The sequence below is a fragment of the Pelmatolapia mariae genome, linkage group LG10_11, assembly GCF_036321145.2.
Source record: "Pelmatolapia mariae isolate MD_Pm_ZW linkage group LG10_11, Pm_UMD_F_2, whole genome shotgun sequence".
Classification (NCBI taxonomy): Eukaryota; Metazoa; Chordata; class Actinopteri; order Cichliformes; family Cichlidae; genus Pelmatolapia; species Pelmatolapia mariae.
In genome coordinates this window covers 31,696,719-31,716,771 of record NC_086236.1, presented here as the reverse complement: position 1 = coordinate 31,716,771, position 20,053 = coordinate 31,696,719, and the positions used below count along the sequence as shown (strand labels likewise).

Here is a 20,053-nt window from a genome sequence, read left to right as displayed (position 1 = left end):
GGTAAGGAAAACCACCAAGTCATTGGCTCAGGTATATGGATGACAATCTCAGGATGTACCACAATTCACTGATCACATTAACTCGGTATAGACAAACACATCAAGTTCACCAGGGAGGATATGAAAAATGACAGACTAGCCTTCTTACACTGTAAGATTTTCATCAGTAATGGGGGTCATTTAAAAGTTGGTGTGTACCATCTACCTACGCATATGGATCAGTATTCAAGGTTTAACTCTCATCATCCACTAAAGCAAAAACTGGGTGTCATCAAGATGGTACAACATAGAGCGAACGCCATCCCCACAGATACAGCAGCCAAGGAAGCAGAAGAACATCATATCAAGATGGCCTTGAGTAAATGCGCCAAAAATTGGTCTACCCCAAGGATCAAATCACCAGATACAAACAGAGTAATGTAGTGTATGCTGCTAAGTGCCAGAAGAATTGCCATGACTTATACATCGGGGAAACCAAACAACCTCTGGCAAAGTAGATGGCACAACAAGAGGTAACTCATCAGGCCAAGACTTTGCAGTCTATTTAATCCTACAGGCTGGTGCACACTTTTTCCACTAACCTGTAGGATGAAGCTGTACCGGTACACATCCTGGACAGAGAGGAGTGCTGGTTTGAGCGGGGAGTGAAGGAGGCCATTTACGTGCAAAGGGAAAGACCATCTCTGAATCGAGGAAGGGGCCTAAGGTACATCTTTCGCTATCTTACAATGCTGTGATTGCAGCCATTCCCCAACTCTCTATGAATGGTACTGATGGCCACTGATCAGTTGTCATTGAAGAATAGTCTTTGGTATCTGGTTGTTAATAAATAATAATTTAATAATTTCAAATATATTAATAAAAGTTCCTAGAGGTCATCCAAGGTCACCCAGCACCTTTCTTTATTGTGAAAACATTGTGAAACATAAACCATGATATTTTTATCATGATCACAGTCTCAAAAGTAAAAAACTAGGTTAACAGTAATAATTAAAATAGACTATGCATTAACAAAATACAAATTAATCAGAACAACACAGGGATGTTTTCTGTTACAAAAGGTAAATACGGGCTTTTGACATTGAAACTTTCATTAATGTTCTTAAAAACAAAAGCATTACAAACGAACATTTTAGAAGCACAAACCAGCACAAATGTTTGCCATCAATTTTGTTTGATTTGAAGAAGGTGGGGTCAGCTGAGACTGAAGAAATCACTTGGATGAGTGATGAAACATTTCTCCCACTGAAAGCGTTACGTGCAGATGAACAGAATCAACGTTTGGGGATTTCCTTACCTGGATGATTAAGAATGCATCAAGATTTTTATCACATTCTTAGCTCAGTGTTAAGCAATTTGCAAAATTTTATCCATGGTGAGAGATCTTACTGCAAGTTCATAAACAGTTGTGTTTGATATTAAAAATTTGTAGAGTTCTAAAGTCATATTTTTAATTCTCACAGTTTCGGTCACCTTGTGAGATAGTGATCAAACTGTACATGTGGTACTAAGTGTGAGCAAGTACGCACATATACTTGCTCACACTTAGCAGCATATGTACTGGAAAATCTAAATAAGACTTTCAGGTGTTTATTGCTGCGCCATTAAATAATCTGGCTAGATGATAAACATGTGCTAATAGGTAGTATTGAATGGATCCCTGCAAAAACTTCCCTAGGAGGTGATCTGATGTGAGTCCATCTTAAATGTGGTGAATCTTGTCATAAAATGACTGTGCAGGATAGACGTGTGATTGGTAGTGCCTTCTTTCAACCCAGGATGGAATAATTACCATGTCATTTCCAAACATTGGAGTGCTAGAGATAAATAATGGTCTGCAGTCTTGCTCTGTCCCTCCCTCTCTCTGATATGTGAAAACAAACAATGATTATCCTGTCAGATTCAGGTCATGATTATCCTGATCAGTTTCTAAAACGACCTGTTTCATGCCTCTCTGATTTGGATGTTGGCTCTTGTTTTCACATCAAGGAGTAAAAAGGTTGTTATCCCCAAAAACCATGGAAAGAAAAGAAAAATAGAGTTAGGGGAATGTGGATGATGGACTAGGGCCTCAGTGGTGCTGACACAAGCCAGAGGGAAAAGATTGAGAAAGGGGGCAAAAAATGTATATTAAAAGAACAGAGGTCATTGCTTTTGTGTACCCTTTCCTCCTTTTAGGTGTGATTAAGAAATAACTTTCAGAAGATAAGAAAGGCAACATCTCCCATCATTAAACAGACATAGTAATTTGTTTTAATTCACTGTTCTTGTTTGTTGCAGTGTTAATGGAAACCTTCAAATGCAAAAACTCTGATAGAAACTGACAGTAAAAACAAACAGCATTTTGCAAGGGATGCACAATGTCTTAAAACCGTCCTTCTCATTACAAAAGCCAGTAGTTCAACACCAGATGTACATTTTTTGTTATTGTCACTAAATAACAAAAAAGCATACCCATGTTAAAAGACAATACGTTTATTGGGGGGGGGGCGGAGTCTGGCAATTGGTACAAATCTCTTTTCAAAGTGAGAGATATGAAAGAGAGAAATTACCAGCTTTAATTCTTCCTGTCATTTTGTGAGAGGTTACAGATTGTTGCATAAAATTCTCATGCTCACAATGAAATATGGTAAAGGAGGTCTGCTGATTGTTTGCTGCCTGTGACACTCTGCCTGTACTGATGTTTGTCCATAGTGAAACATATGATTTTCTGGTTTTCTCATATATTCTGTCTTTTCTGGTAATGCAAGTTATATATCAGATGATAAGAACTGTTGTGGCCTATTTGCTGAGACCTTTAATCAGTCTCAGTTATTGCAGTTGGCTTGCATACTCTACAGTAAAGTCTAAAATTATTAAATCTTCTGACCAACATCTCACAATCTGACTCCTATACTGTACATTTTGGTTTAAGAGTATCAATGATTTTGTATTTTACTTGTGTCAAAAGACAACACATTTACTCTAAAGGTCTTCATGAGTCTACCCATGTCAGTAGATCTGTATAGGACTGGATAATGGACAAAATACTAAAGATGGGTCTTAGCCTATAAGTCTAAATCGTGAAGTGGCAGCAAAAGTACCTTAAATCTGCCTTCATTCTAATAGGCTAAGGATAATTGCTTAATTTATAAAGTCCAAATCAACAGAAGTCTGAAAGTCTTTACTGTAAAATGTTTGCTAATTCAACCTTTTTCTTATAAGTTTATGGTCTCAGCTCCTACTTTCAATACACCTTCAGTATAATATGATTTTCACTTTGTGCATTATAGTTTAATTTACAGATAATGATGAAACAATGTATGCTTCAAGTTACTATTGTATGGTAGTGAATAATTTCCTCAGGTTGACAATGAAAAAGGAACTCTTAAGACTGCAAATGAGCAGTTATGTCACAGTGGCATAAATGCTCATTTGCAGTTATGCCACGTTTTACATATAGTCTTTATTTCTGACCTATTTTTTCTGACCTTTTTTTTTTGGAGAAAGTTTTTAAGTTTTCATCCATTTAACCCAGGTGTTATTTCTATATTATTTCTGGGTCAATATTAAAAAAAAATAGGCAAATCCACTTTAATTCACTGTGGTACATTTTTGCACAGACAGACATTTTTGTACCCATGAAGACCTCTAGTTTACTCTGAAGTTAATGAGAAGACAGTACTTAAAAATCAGTGTCTTTGTTTGGTGATTTGAAAAACAGGAAGTATATGAAATATAGTCTTTGGGTTATTTGTGTCTAAATACATGCAGAAAGAGTTTATTTTGTGTTAATCTACTCAAAACGACTGTTCTGTATCCCTCCAGTGCTGGTTTAGAACATAAACAGGAACAATTTCTAGAGCATGTATACATGGTATGATATTAAACAAATATCAATAGCATTAATAGGTTTGCATTACTTAAGTAAGATGTCCACTCCATACAAGTGTAGCTAACATTCCCTCCATCTGTAAATATTAAAGTCTAACATAATTATAATTATAATAATTTTGACAACATTTTTGTATACAACCAGTACGAGTAAAGAACAAAAAATGACAAAGAGATGAAAGTAAGAGGTTTGTCCCAAATAATTAAAAGTTCATATTTCCCGTTCTTAAAAATATTTAAAACTACACATAATTGAAAAAATATAATTAAAAAGATTAGCATAGCACAAGTGCAAATATATCACTATAATGGTGGGAACAAAAATACTACAATTCTGCTTTCAACAACCAGACAAAACGATAATTATTACACATTAAAATATGACAATACCAGGTTTTCAGCCTCAGGGCAACCTTGTGTTTTACTCTTTCAGTTTAAATTTGAGGTATTTAGCATTCACTTCTTATATTTGCTGTAAATTTGCTGTTTCCTGGAATAGACATGAATATTCAGTGTGGTTAAATTCAAGACAAATCCATTTGATTAAGAGACACTTTTTAAAAATAAGAGACACCACTTTAAAAATCTTTTTTTTTTAGAATCACAGGTAAAAAGAGACAATCCAGAATAATATGATTCAAAGAGAAAAATATCCAACAAAATTCAATTAAAAGGTGAAACATTTGTTACATCCTTGAAATCTCAAAAAAACAAAAAACAAAAAACCCTCAATGACATACTTGTTTAGCGGGTCAACATCAATACAGTGCAGATTAAATCATGCACTTAATGTGCATCAGTTTATGGTTTCAGTTGGAAAAAACAAAAACGCACACACACACACACTCCCACGCATACACACACTCACACACATACACACACACACACGCAGGCACACACACACACACAAAACACTGGAGTTCAACTCAATTTATCTTCAAAATCTAAGCAGGAAGGACAGAATCATAATGAAGAGGAGACAGTTGTGTGAGTGCACACTCGTTGCACCGCCGCTGCCATCCTGAACTGCTCTCGGTCCTGACAGGAGATAGAATGAGGAAAAACATCTGGGTAAGTTTCACCACTAAGGAGTTTTCTTCTTTTGATGTGTCACTACTTGAAGTAAGTTAATAAACCTCCCGTCTGTGAACAATCCAGCATTACAAACATATGTGTGGGTTTTTTTTAAACAACAACTTAAAGAGTAATAAGAGCTGTAACAGTGATTATGGTTTGTATGTCATCTTAATAAGATGGCATGAAAACAGAATTTAAAGGTCACAGTACTGCAATTTTGATGCAGAAGTTTTTGCTACAATATATTAGAGTTCAATTTTAGGGACACTTGGTTGTGTCTTTGATGGTATGTTCCAGCAAATGGCCATAGAAAGGTTTAGGGTTATCTTGCAAACGGTTTTGCATTCATAACAAGAAACATTACACAGCTACAAAATGTCAATGGTTAATATATCAGCAAAAATTCAGTACACATTCAGCTGAGGGAAATTGAGAATGTGCTTTAAAAAGTTGTTTGACAATGCACACCCACAGACTGTATGGCAACAATTATGTTTTAATACTGATAAAGTTAACAATGACTTAAACCAAGAGCCTGAAAAAGTGACTAACTGTATTATCTATACCTTTTTTTGTTTCTCCACAAAACATAAGATTTTTTAATGTTTAGAGTTAGGAAAAAGAAATGCAGGATATTTGCATAGCGAGAATCTGGGAACACAGTAATTAACACTGTAACTGCCAGGAGGAGTGATTTTGACCCCTCAGTTGATTGTTTACATTTTAAAATTGATCTCAACGCAGGCTACACAAAAGGAAAAAAAATGCATTTTAAATAATTATTGTAAAAGTAGTAATGTCCAAGTTGATCATCTCGTCCATTTTTACATCTGCCTCAAAATCACCAAAGTGCAGCCTCCCATTCAGTGTTCACACTGCTCCCCAATTCTCAATCTGCAGCTTCACCTCCCCAGCTGTCCGGGTCAGGCCTAAAACCTGTTTTACTAATGTGCTCTGGATTTCACTATTCATTTGTTTGGATTAGTTCTTCACAGTCTAGACTCTCTGTTCACTTTAGGTATGAATTCCCATGCTGCTCAGAAGAGAAAGCAACCTGCCACTTCTCCATGCTTTCGGTTACGCACTCCCCCTGCTTCCGCTCAAAATCCCATACTCAGCCCTGTTTTTTTTAATCTAACTACAGTCCCCTATATATTTATTTATCAGTCACATATAACTAGCTTTTGGCTGATGTTATAACAGTCAAAGGTGGGTTCTAGGTAAAAGTGGACATTTGGTTTTCTTTTGATCCCAAACATTCCAAAATTCCAAATTTGATGAATAATCCCATTTTTTTTAAAGTCATGAAATTTGAGATGATGAGGTTTTATTTTAATAGAATTACAGGATTTTGAAAATGCCAGAGGGTCAAAATGCCCATCTTGCTGGTGTTAAAAAGTCGTGCTGGCTGAAGTTTTAAGTTATAGCAAGTGATAAATGCCATGGATCCTACTTTAAAGTCCCTCAGGTTTCTATTACAGTTTGTTTTTTTGTTAAACTGTGTTGTAATTTATTGTTTTTTTAACATCACTGACGATGCAGCATTTTTTTTCCTGTATTTGTTGTAAGTAGCAACTGTAAATTAATCATCATCATTCATCTTTGGATCTGATTTATTTAGCACATAACAGTGAATAGTGTTATGAAGTCTGGATGATAATGAAAGATGAACAAAGAGAAGCAGAGTAAGGAAGTAATCTCAGTGAGGAAGTAACAGCACTGTCAAAAAACTATATTTAAAGGAAAACTCTTCTTTAGTGTTTTTGAGTGTGATGATCAAGATGACATGAACTGCTCAAAGGTTTAGTAGGATAAAAATGAATCGTGCTCAGCAAGGTTGTTTTTTCAAGGACATTCTTAGGATTGAGAAGTGATTTAAAATACTTATTCAAATTGAAATGCAGTATTCCAGCACTGATATTTTTAACACATTGCTAAAATTACCAAAGTATTGCATGATGCATTTTATGAATAAAAGCATGTAATATTTTCATCATGCCCTTTTTCGGGATGAGGCAAGTTCTAAATGAGTGTATTATATAAGGATTTTGGATCATTTTTACATTTTTACATTGAAATTGGTAAAACAATGACTACTCATTTCCCTTGGCTTTCCACAAGTTTCCTTTGGGGGCATGTATCCAATTATCCTTCCACAGTGGATTATTCCTAATCCCCCCTACTGCTAATTAGAATAATGAAAATCACTCATAGTTATAGTCCAAATCAAAGTCATTAATACAATTCTGTTATGTGAATGGACTGCTGGTCGCAGTCACAAGGACAAATCAAATGGCAAAGTAGGTGTGGTGTTTATCTCTGCAGTTTCACACGTTAAAAGTGCTGGACCTCAAAATGTGCACAGATTCACACAAGAAATTTGCAATTTTGTTTGGTTTTCTTCTGTAGCATGTACAGTTGAAATGCAGCAAATATTGGTACAATGGATCACAGAAGAACAAACAAACATGATAAATACTTACATTAGAAAAAGCGCATGCAAAGAATCAAAATGAAGCCGATGTCACACAGAGAGGCAGTTAGGTTTGAGAAGAAAAAGATGAAACACAGTTAATGAAACAGACTTCATTGACCATTTTCACAGATTCGCACATGTCAGTTTCCTTTGCTGCTCACCGTCCTCAGAGATCCTGCTTACCACACAAGAACTCTAACATGTCAATTCAATAAAACCACAGAGGGTTAAAGTGCAATTTTGACTGGTTCAAAAAGCCAAGACAAATGATTTCACTTTTTTTCAAATGTAGCAGAGACTCATTGTCTCTGAAATTCTAATGCAGCCTAACTTACAATTGTGAAAATGGCAATGTTCCACAGGTTCCAGCATGCAATTAATACTATTGATCCTCGACAGCTGACGTTCATGCTGGTGTTGAATACTAACCTTGCAAAAGTGTTGAGCTAGTGGGTTCAATTACCACTATACCAGGGAAACAAATTGAACAGAGCAACGTGTCAGAAACAGAAAAGCAACATAATAATATCAGTTTCAGACAGTTCAACTGACAAAACAGCAGCAACGCCCATTTATAAAAGCAAAGGTGGGGCCCTAAAGGCAAAACACTGTGTTTTAAGTACCACAAATAAAGTAATTTTAGCAAAATTTTAAGAACAGCAAACATCTGTGCACTCTCCAAATAAAGACCCTTTAACAATGCAATATGTAACAAGGACCTTCCATCAGATGTGTAAAGAAATTTTTTTATTATTATTTGAATGGCCGTCTGTCATATAAATATTTTTTAAGGCTTTATTCAGACATTGCAGTATGATTTCAGAAAGAATTTTAATGCTTACATGAGAACAGTGTATTTAAAGCTCACACAGGCTTGATAACTGATTTCCAAGAGTTCTATAGACTTATATGTATAGCACAGGTATTTATTACCACACAATTATTTTCCTTTTGTGTGAGCAGAGAACTCAGGAGCCACACACACAAATAAGCCATGATTGTGTACACGAGGGTGTATGCTCAGCAGTCCCCTTAATTTGCTGTATAATATTACACATATATTATCATGACAAAACAAACAAACAAAGCCTAACCTGGGATTTAACAAATTATACAAATTATAACTTTAGCCAAAACATAGATACTTAAACATGCCAACAAAACATTTATCAGTCTAGTCACAGAAGTGGCTGTTCACTCACTGACTATAGTTTGGCCTTATTTTTGATGGAAGCCATATTAAATAAGCAGAGCAGATGAAGAGGACATGATGTCAGACACAGGAACAGCACAGTGAATCCAATACATTTTTAAAATAAGATGCAACTCTCCACTTCTCAAATCTTTCTGGTGAGATTTATAACTTCACAGAGGACAGAACAGTGGAGATAGTGAAGTTAAAGACATGCACCCAGGGTAGTACTTGGTTAATGAAACCGTCTTGGACTGTATTCGGTGACTTATTCTGCTTTGCAGCCTTGGTGAGCTCAGTGTACAGTACATAAAAAATTCTCCACTGGCTGCAGGTTCTGGTTTGAGAGGCTCCACAGCAGCACAACAAGTACCATCTTGGGCTGTAGAGTGCAACTCTGGTCACTGCATGTGACAGTGATTAAAGACCCAGCTTAGTGATAATGAGGACCACTGCAAGAATGACCTGATTAGCAGCAACTATCCATCCATCCATCTTCTTCCGCTTTATCCGGGGCTGGGTCGCAGGGGCAGCAGCCTAAGCAGAGAAGCCCAGACCTCCCTCTCCCCAGCCACCTCCTCTAGCTTATCCGGGGGAACACCAAGGCGTTCCCAGGCCAGCCGAGAGATATAATCTCTTCAGCGTGTCCTGGGTCTGCCCCGGGGCCTCCTCCCGGTGGGACATGCCCGGAACACATTACCCAGGAGGCGCCTAGGAGGCATCCTTGTCAGATGCCCGAACCACCTCAGTTGGCTCCTTTCGATGTGGAGGAGAAGCGGCTCTACTCTGAGCCCCTCCCGGATGGCTGAACTTCTCACCTTATCTCTAAGGGAGAGGCCAGCCAACCTTTGGAGGAAGCTCATTTGTTCTTTCGGTCAGTACCCACAGCTTGTGGCCATAGGTGAGGGTAGGGATGTAGATCGACCGGTAAATTGAGAGCTTCGTTTTTACACTCAGCTCTCTCTTCACCACGATGGACCAGTGCAGCGTCCGCATCAGTAATCCGCCTGTCGATCTCCGGCTCCCTTCTCCCATCAATCACGAACAAGACCCAGAGATACTTGAACTCCTCCACTTGGGGCAGGAACTAATCCCCGACCCGGAGTGGGCACTCCACCCTTTTCCGGCTGAGAACCATGGCCTCAGATTTGGAGGTGCTGATCCTCATTCCAGTGCGAGCTGGAGGCCATCACCCGATGAAGCCAACAGAACCACATCATCCGCGAAAAGCAGAGATGAGATTCTGAGGCCACCTAAGTGAAAGCCCTCCGCCACTTGGCTGCGCCTAGAAATCCTGTCCATAAAAATTATGAAAAGAATCGGTGACAAAGGGCAGCCCTGGCAGAGCCAGTTACCCACCGGGAACGAATCCGACTTATTGCCGGCAATGCGAACCAAGCTCTTGCAACGGTTGTATAGGGATCGAATGGCCCGTAGCAATGGACCAGACACCCCATACTCCCGTAGCACCTCCCACAGGACACCCCGAGGGACACGGTCAAATGCAGCAACTAAACATCAAAATAAAATGACTGCATACAACAACGTTTGTACAAATCTAACATATTACACAATCTTAGTTATAGTTCCTGTTGTCAAGTATCATAAATGTACTTACCAAACAGAAGGAAGCTTGTATTTGAACTCCCAAGTGTGTTGATGGCAACACAGGTGTAGTTGCCATAATCTCCATCAGACACATTAAAGAAGGTCAGCTTTGATCCTAATCCAGTACTGACAATCTCCATACCATCAAAGTCATTAAAGATCCTAAATGAGTGAAAAATATCAAATCATATCGTTCATGTTTTCTTTTTGACTTTTTTTCCACACTTTTTTTTAAAAATCAGTTTAGATAGTATTGGGACTATAAATTTCACAGCAGATCATTAACCATCAGTAACTTGTGCACACACACACACACACACACACACACACACACACACACACACACACACACACAAAGGCACACGCACATATTCACATACCTTTAATTTGCCTATTTAAAATGCAAATGTAAGAACAATTACCTTCTGTTATCTTTGTACCATTCAAAATCTGCCTCAGGCACTGCATCAGCCTCACACTCCAGCACTCCTCTCTGGCCCAGTGTCACTCCAACATCTCTGCCCTCTGACACAGCTGGAGCATCTACAACCAGACAGAAACACACAGGAATGTTGTGTGCGGGAGTAAACGGCAGCACAAGCATTGATAATCAGGAGACAGAGGTCATGGCATTTTCCTGTCTTGACTCTATGCCACAACCACAAGTGAACAGATAATATCATTCAAATTATACATAATACTTAGTACAGTGTTGAAACTGCATAGTGTTAGAGTATGATGTGAAGAAAATAACTGTTCAGGTTTTAATGACCAATTTTCTTACCTCTGTATCATAGACATATAAATAATAGTTGTTAGCTGTATGTCCAAAATATAGGTAAATGTGCCCAAGTAGTCAGCTACTGCTCATGGGCCTTTCAAACTTGCTTTGATTTCAGGGCTCTCTGTGGTAACTAAAAATGGTAACTACACACAGACAACATGAATAATAACTTGTACTGCAAAAATAAAGTAAAACAATGAAAAAGCAACTTGTATAAAGTATAATTCAATGCCACAAAATCCATTTTTTGTCAAATAGGCCAAAAAGCAACAGCAATCATTATTACTATGTGCTAATGATTTATATAGCATTTGGCATTTAGGTTTGACAAATGAACCGATGATTAAGGTTGCAGATTAATTTCCTGAAAATCAGCTAATTTACCCACAATTAAACAGAAAAAGGTAAATTAACCATGCTACATGCATTAGACTATTATTAGATATAGGTTAATTTAATAACAAAGTAGTTCTAATTTGAACGTATCTTTCATTTAAAATAGCGCATACTTCCAGAGCACATACTTCTAACCCTAACCTTAACCCCAGTCAGCCAATCATGTAGTAGTAGTAATAATAAATAAAATCCTGTAGATAAAGGTCGCAGGCTTCAACTAATAACCAAGTCAGAAATCATAATGTGATCATAAAAAAACTCCAACCAAATCAGTAGTTCTGGGTAGTTGTTCTGCAGATGGAAAAGCTTTTATGATTAGAGAACTCAGAAAGTTATGAGGTGTGCAGACATGTAATTTATCGTGACACGTGAAGTAACATTATACATTATGTAGCTGAAGTAAACTATGGCAACTATAGTATAGTAAACAAAAGTATATATACTGTCTCAGAGGAAATGAAACACATTCATAGGGAGCATATTGCTCGTAATGTGCTAAAGATGGATCTTTACCGAACTCCTTCAGTGTGTTTACTGATACTGTGCAAATCTGGCACTGTCCCTGACTTCACTCTACATGATTTAAATAATTATGTTATCACCAGCAAATCAATTATACGAGATCTGAAGCCCTACAAAAGTTTGGATGCTTATCAGTATTTTCTGGGCCAGATTGTCCGGTGGGCATTATGGGCATGCGATCTTAAACCACAAATTATCAAAAAGTAGATATGATATTTTTTATTACAAAAATTGGCCAAATACAGTTGTCTTTATTTAAATACAGTAGTCTATATTCTATCTCTCCCTTTTTCATCTACATTGCTAGTGGTCTCTCCCTAAGTCAACTAGCTAGTAGATGCCACTGCCATGCAAGCTAATCTTGTGGTTAGCAGCTCACAATCAAGGAAAATCTATGACCCAAAGGTTTGAATGGCTCTAAATGAAGAAGCCAGGCTTTCCTCATAACCCAAAAAGCAAGTTTACAGGAAATATTTCTGTTATTTCTTCAACAGTCATCTGGGAGCAGGACTGTGGCAATGGCAAGAATTGTTGAAAGGAGGTAAAAGATGAGAAGATCACAAGTAAAACAGACAGAGAGAGAGAATGAGGGAGGGAGATGACAACAGGTGTGCATGCAAAAACTTTAATTAAACAGTATTTTCATCCTTTTTAATTTAATGTAAGTTACTTTAGAGGTTTTAGTAAAGTTGTGTTGTGTTTATAACTTTTTTCTCAAAGGTACAGCCTTTGCATTTCAAACTATTCTGTGTACTATCAATATGTCTGATTATTGCAGAAAGAAATCTTATCCTCAAAACAAGTCGGCTAGGGCCCAGAAAACATTTCTGCCCAGGGGTCTGTAATTTTATGATCCAAGCATGAGTATCTGGGTCAAGATGGGTAACAAGCAAAAAAGTTAAAAATACTATTTCAAGAAAAAAAAAATCAAAATATGGAGATTGCAGTTGATGTTTCAAGAAGGCAAACTACCACGGATGCTATATCCACTACAAAATGCCTTGTGGAGATGACTTAATGAAACTTATTGTGTATTTTTTTCTCAAAATACAGAAAAAGTATTTTGACTTTTTCTTTAAATTCAACTTTAAATTTAAAAATGCTCAATAATATTTTTTTTCTTCATGTGTCCCTAATACTCTGTCATACAGGTGAACTGTTAATGATATTCATATTTTTCTGTTTTTGCCTCTGTTACTGAAAATGTGTTTTAAGTGGATCTAATGAGCGTATCCTCACACTTAAAAAATAAATGTGATGTGAGAATGTATTAAACCTTTTTATCAAAGAAAAAGTACGTAAAGAGATTTAAGATACTAGTTTCTAAAATTATCTGGGGTAATGTTAGCTTATAACATGTTGTTTGTCAGCTGTATGGAGACAGGAGGGTCACATGCCTGATACGCTCATGATAAACCAACTGGGAAAATATCAAAAATAAATAAACAATTTCATATTCTTCGGTTTAGGAGTGAGGCTTCAGGTGAGGAGGAAGAAGATGAAATGAAGATGAGGAGGAGAGTAGAAATCGAGGAGGTGAGAGAGAAAAAACTAGATGAGAAAAGGAAAATATAAATGTAAAAATGTTAAATGGTCAAATATAGTTTCAAACAAATACTGGTAATTTGAAAAATTCAAATAGATTATTACTGATACTACTATTTATCTAATGCTGCTGTATCAGATAAATCTTTTTTTTTATCTTCTTCCATCCAAATCAGCAGGAAAGTGATACAAATTATTCTATATTCGTCCTTGATGACTGCTGGACCCAACAACACATCAGAATACAGGCATTGTGGGAAAAAAAGTAGAAGCGATGTGCACATGACATCACAAAACAAAGCAAAACATTATCATACAGAATCAATGTCACCAATAACTGAAATTGGACAGAAAAGGAATGTGCTGAGGAAACTGGATTGTAGCCTTGCAACATATTTGTGAACTGTCTAGGGCAGGGGTCAGCAACCTTTGAGACCCAAAGAGCCATTTGGACCCGGGTTCAACGTAAAAGAAAACACTGGGAGCCGCAAATACTTTTTGACATCTAAAATGAAGATAACACTGTATATATTGTTTTCTACCTTTATGTTTTGTGTGAAAAACTAAGTTGTGTTGCTTATGAAATCCATGAAGTGCTACAGAGAAAATTACATTTTATTTATGTAATTAACACATTTTGAACTCTTAAAGAAATATAACAAAAGGAAAGACACCCAGCTGAACTAAAATGATCCATGTAGCAAAGAAAAACTGTTGTGAGCCGCCACCCTTATATCTCCTTTGGGCTTTTGGAGCCTTGACCTGACTTTTAAAAAGTAATTGGAAAAAAAGCACTATGCTGCTAAAAAATGAAAAATACATATTTGCAAAATTCTGCCTAAATATGTATTTTACCACGTTAATGTGTGTGGTGGGGCGTGGTCTGCAGGGGAGGCGGACGCACCTGAGCGGCACCCGCAATCACGCCTCGCCGCCTTAACGTCTGTGCCATCTATGCTGTTGTGTTGTTGTTGATATGTGTCGGGCTGTGAGCTGAAAAGCTACAGCCGGCTGTATGCGTACAGCAACCGTGTGTGAAAAGTGGTCAATAAAGAGATGCTGAAAAGCATGTTCATGCAAACATCGTCGGGTCTGCCGTGGTATGTTTACAATGGGACTTCTGCTCCTGAACCTCTGCGCACAGCGTCTGCAAATCGGGGCTGTACGAAGTCACTTTCATCTTTACGCAGGACTGTAAGCTGTCGTCTGTGAGGCGCGAGCGGTGTTTGTTTTTAAAATAGTTGCTGACATAATGTGGATCCGAAGATCCATAATTGGCCTACCTGGGGTTGAAAGTCTCGATAAATGCATGGCGTTTCGGCAGGTACACCGGATTCTGCAAGTGTGACGCTTATTTTGAATGATGAAAAAATAATAAAATATAATTTTATTTTTATATTTCAATATCACAATAATCTTCCAATGTAGAACTACAAGTTGAAAAAAGAACTAACATAAATAAAATACACTTCAGTTAAATACTTCTAATTTATTTTCCCAAGCCACGCGGAGCCGCACTATACGGACTAAAGAGCCGCATGCAGCTCCGGAGCCGCAGGTTGCCAACCCCTGGTCTAGGGTGTACCCTGCCCCTTGATTTATGACAGCTCAACCCTGAATCAAAAATGGAAGAAGATAGATATATTAGACATTACAGAATTTTGATCAATGTCAGTCTGATAGGTACTGAAATAGTGAAACAAAAATCCACACAGTTCACAAGAATAGACTGTATTTTTTCCATGATCACCCATCCAACATTGTCCCATTAAAAGTGGCACAATTTAGTATCATTTGTGTGAATTTTTGAAACATTTAGCAGTCGACTCACAGTTGACGGTGATGTCTACAGTCTGCACGTCTGTGTCAATATCATTGACAGCTGTGCATTCATACGTTCCTGCTTTCTGTCTGGATATAGATGGGATTTCCAAGTATTCATCATCTGACACCAGATCCCCTGTGAAAGATCACACACATAGAGAGAGAGATTGGAGAGGGTCATTTGGAGATAATATGACAAGTCAACAGCTGTGGCCATGTTCAGTATTTTCACCAACTGTGTGCCTGCAGGACACCTTAAAAGGGAAGAAGGAATATATTGATTACAAGGGCTCATGGATCATTGCAGCTGTACACTATAACTATAATTCACCTACGTCTACTGAATTGCACTTCATTTAAATGCGATACACAGCAACAAAAATTGTAAAGAAAAAAAATCAATTTATTTTGCTAAAAAAAAGAGAAGCTCGTTTCCAACTATTGGAGTGAATATGAGTGTGAATAGTTGTGAATAGTTGTCTGCAGCAAACTTGCAACCTTTCCAGGATGTATCCCACCTCTCCACCTTTCATTGCTTGGATAGGCTACATCCGCCCCGTGACCCTAAATTGGATATGTAGACAAAAATGAAAGGGTGGATTTTGGCAACAGCAGGAATGAAGACAGATCCTGATCGGGCGTGACAGGCCAAATTCTAACACAATGTGCCAAAACCTGCACTTGTAAAGTAAGTCTGTCTTATTCTCATGTTTCTTGTAGCACTCTGTAGCACCAATTCTTGACCAAGACCAGTTCTTGATTTAACATTTTTCATAGGGTGCTACAGAATTTGGTGATTAATGCTTTGTTCGGTGCCTACTCTTTATCACTCGTCTGTCAGAATTTTCATGTTCTATTCTTTTGTGTGTGCCTCTCAAGAGTACAAGCACACTGGGACTACTACTGAGATCTGAGAATAAGAAGAGGGCAAAATCCCAGCCACACTTTTTCTCATTGTATCAATTTGACATGCTTGACAGAGACACTTAATACAGCACTCAACATAAAGAACAAAAGACATAATTGACTTCAAGCTTCCTCCCAAGATGCTGGAAGGCGACAGTAATAAACTGTGCATGGATTCACTTTGCTGGGTTTAGGGACATTATTGAATTGCACCTGGGAAAGCTGTTAGGGATAGAATGCCTCACTGACGCACAGTGACACACTCACCTGATGTGGAGTATCAAGAGAGCTCACATAGGTGTACGGGTTCCACTCCGTTCCATTTATGCTCCTCTTGTTCCCTTTCTGCTTTCTCTCAAAAGAGGATAATAGAATTTGCCAATAGAGACTACAGTGTCAGTTAAAGTCACTTTGCAAATTCCTCTGAGGTGAGTTAATCAAGATGATCAAGTGAAGACTTTTCAGGGAGCTTTTCGAGTGCCCTGACAAAAATAAATTACAATTGTCCATGCTGGAAGTTATAAATGCATTTGTCTTTTTTTGCACACTATTGCTAAAAAAAGACAAATATTTTGTCTTAGAGTGATGCTGAAATTGAATGGTGCAATATGTCTGTAGTCAGGCATATTTGTTTAATGTGCATGCTAAAGGACATATTTGACCAGAAATTATTCCAAGATTCATCAGTGTTACTGGATGCCAAGGTAATGCCCTCTAAACTACGTATCTGGTTAGACACCATGTTTCATGTTCAATGTCCAGGATGTTTGGACTGAATATGTTTTGCCTGAATTAAGGACTAGGAAATTTAAGATGGGTATCATCTGGCTTTCAAAGAAAAGGTATGCAGTGTTTTCTAATAACATTATGCTGTGGATGCATGTATAATATAAAAAGAATTGGTTCCAGCACAGAACCCCGTAGAACTCGATTACTGACTTTTCTGCATGAAGAAGACACAAACTGGAATCTATCAGACAGATATGATTCAAATCACACTGTAGTAAGATACTGGTCATCAGTTTTGAATGCTGCACTAAGAACAAACACGGGGATGAGCACACTGTTCAACACCATAAGATGAGTGAAACTTGAGTGAAACTTAAAATAAACTAATAACTACTCGTTCAACATTTTTTGAAATAAAACAAAGGTCAGAAATCACTCTAGTTATCTAATACAGATCAAGTAAGGTCTTTTCAAGTAATGGCTTAATTACTCCCCTCTTAAGAGACTCTAGTGTGTCTTCTGTTAATAACGATAGATGGATCAGATTTAAAATTGAAGCACTAATTAATGGTGAGACTTCTTTCAACAGTCTGATTGAAATAGGGTCTAGGAGGCACACTGATCTTTTAGAAAAAGAAATTATTGAAGTTAACTCAGAAAGATTAATAGGAGAGAAAGAGTCTAAGTAAATATCAGCTGTTATAAAAAGTTGCTATACTTAATGACACATCTATGAGGGAGTTGTGAGTAATTTTCCCCTAATGGGTAAATTTAGTTTGTGAGAAAATTTCTTGGCTCAGCAGAGCTCCAACTATTTATCAGCCTGGCTGAAGTACTGAAAAGAAACCTGGGGTGTTCCTGTTTTTCTCAGAGGGGTTATTTATATTATATATTTATATATTTGTGAGGCCAAATGAAGATTTTCTAAATGAGTGCAATGCAATTGCCTCTACTCCATCTGCTTTGTGCACATTTGTGAATTATACCAGGGAGTCAAAAATCTCTGATTTCTTGCTTTCTTTTTAAGGGAAGACAGCATCTACAGTCATACCCAGAGAGGATCTAACATGATTAAGAAACTATTCCACCTCGGTGAGAGCAAAGATTTCAGTAGCTGCTTGGTACTGTGTTGGCACATGGATTGTAATGTGCTGTCTTCCTCGCTTCACACCCAAATGGTTGCAGCAGATAGCCGTCTCTCCCTAAGCCTCATTCTGATGGAGGTTTCTCCCTGTTAAAAGGTCATCTGATTGTTGGGTTTCCTGTTTTCTCTGTATTATTGTAGGTTCTTCACCTTACAATGTAAAGCACCTTGAGGTAACTGTTATGATTTGGTGCTATATAAATAAAAATTGAACTTAAAGAAAAGATAACAGTGAAGGAATCACCTCCTTAAATATAGTTAAAGTGCATTCAGAAGGACTTCTATTGTAATGAAATTTATTGTCCAGTGTCTAACCAATTATCATAAAGTGTTAAGAATGAAACCAATTAAGTCTAATAAAAAGTTAAATGCAGTATTAAAGCTGTCATTTTTTATCATCTACATGGATGCTAAATGAAGATGTGTTTGGTCCTAGACCAAACCACCAGGCTGTGGTTTAACCGGTGAACAGGCTAATTTGGCTGTAGGCGTGAACGTGAGTATAAATGGTTGTCTGTCTCTATGTTAGTTCTGTCAAACTGGTAACCTTTCCAGGGTGTATTCCATCTCTCACCCTATGCTACCTGAAATATGCTCCAGCTCCAGCAAATCATAAAGGGTCTTTACTTCTTGCACTTCTTACAGTATATCCTTTCATCAAATGCTAAGCAGGTGACAAACACAACAATTTCAGCTGTTCATAGTAGTGTTTAAATATTAAAGTGGATAAGTTTTTTCTTTCAGTTTCACAAAGGTCAAAAACTATGACTACTCGCCTTTAATTATGTGTGCCTATGCCAAGAGGCACACATACTACTATTCCTCGGATTTATTATGTGTGCCTATGCCAAGAGGCACACATATTACTGTTCCTCGGATTTATTATTGTGTGGATGCCCTCAAAGGGCTTCCACACTATTGAGTTCCTGTTTCTCTTTATTCTTTATTGTGTGGATGCCCTCAAAGGGCTTCCACACTATTGAGTTCCTGTTTCTCTTTATTGTGTGGATGCCTCATGGCATCCACACTATTGAGTTCCTGTTTCTCTTTATTCTTTATTATTGTGTGGATGCCCTGAAAGGCATCCACACTATTGAGTTCCTGTTTCTCTTTATTGTGTGGATGCCTCATGGCATCCACACTATTGAGTTCCTGTTTCTCTTTATTCTTTATTATTGTGTGGATGCCCTGAAAGGCATCCACACTATTGAGTTCCTGTTTCTCTTTATTCTTTATTGTGTGGATGCTGGAAGCATCCACACAATAAAGTTCCTGTTTCTCTTTATTGTGTGGATGCTGGAAGCATCCACACTATTGAGTTCCTGTTTCTCTTTATTGTGTGGATGCCTCAAGGCATCCACACTATTGTTTTCCTGTTTCTCTTTATTGTGTGGATGCCCTCAAGGGCTTCCACACTATTGAGTTCCTGTTTCTCTTTAAACTTTATTGTGTGGATGCCCTCAGAGGGCATCCACACTATTGAGTTCCTGTTTCTCTTTATTGTGTGGATGCCCTCAAGGGCTTCCACACTATTGAGTTCCTGTTTCTCTTTATTGTGTGGATGCCCTAAAGGGCTTCCACACTATTGAGTTCCTGTTTCTCTTTATTCTTTATTCCACTATATTCCAGTTGCTTCCGTACACTTTTTGGCACTTAAGTACTCCCTCAGTTTTCAGCCGATTTTCTCCGTTCAAACTCTAAACTGTTCTGCTATTTCTGCTAATGCCGGCTATATCTTTTGGTGTTTATTACTATTATACTTTTTAAAATATTACACTTTTTTCCTTTAATTTGTCCCATTGAAATGAATGGAAAACTTCCACAATTCTGCTAAAACTTGCTTGTTTTTGAAACTTAACTGCTTCCTTATACTTTCACCTAGAAACTCCATTCAAACTTTAAAATGTTCTCAGATTATTGGGCTATTCCTGTGTGATTCAGCTTTTTCAGATCTTCTACCGTTTTAATTTTATACCT

The 20,053-nt window shown here is 37.5% G+C and overlaps 1 protein-coding gene across 3 annotated transcripts in view; it reads right to left on the bottom strand.

Moving 5' to 3' along the window:
* Positions 1-2,459: 2,459 nt before the first annotated feature.
* The window catches only part of ntm (neurotrimin), a 537,843-nt gene continuing 520,249 nt past the window's right edge, over positions 2,460-20,053 (bottom strand). For 2 of the 3 annotated variants that reach the window (XM_063488323.1, XM_063488322.1), the window contains 5 exons: positions 15,305-15,433; positions 10,649-10,769; positions 10,237-10,388; positions 7,856-7,891; positions 2,460-4,911 (listed from right to left, as the gene is read on the bottom strand). In XM_063488323.1, the coding sequence (XP_063344393.1) occupies positions 4,811-4,911; positions 7,856-7,891; positions 10,237-10,388; positions 10,649-10,769; positions 15,305-15,433 (539 nt within the window). In that variant the 3' untranslated portion in view covers positions 2,460-4,810. The remainder of the gene's footprint in view (positions 4,912-7,855; positions 7,892-10,236; positions 10,389-10,648; positions 10,770-15,304; positions 15,434-20,053) is intronic. The other variant, XM_063488324.1, reaches the window with a different exon arrangement.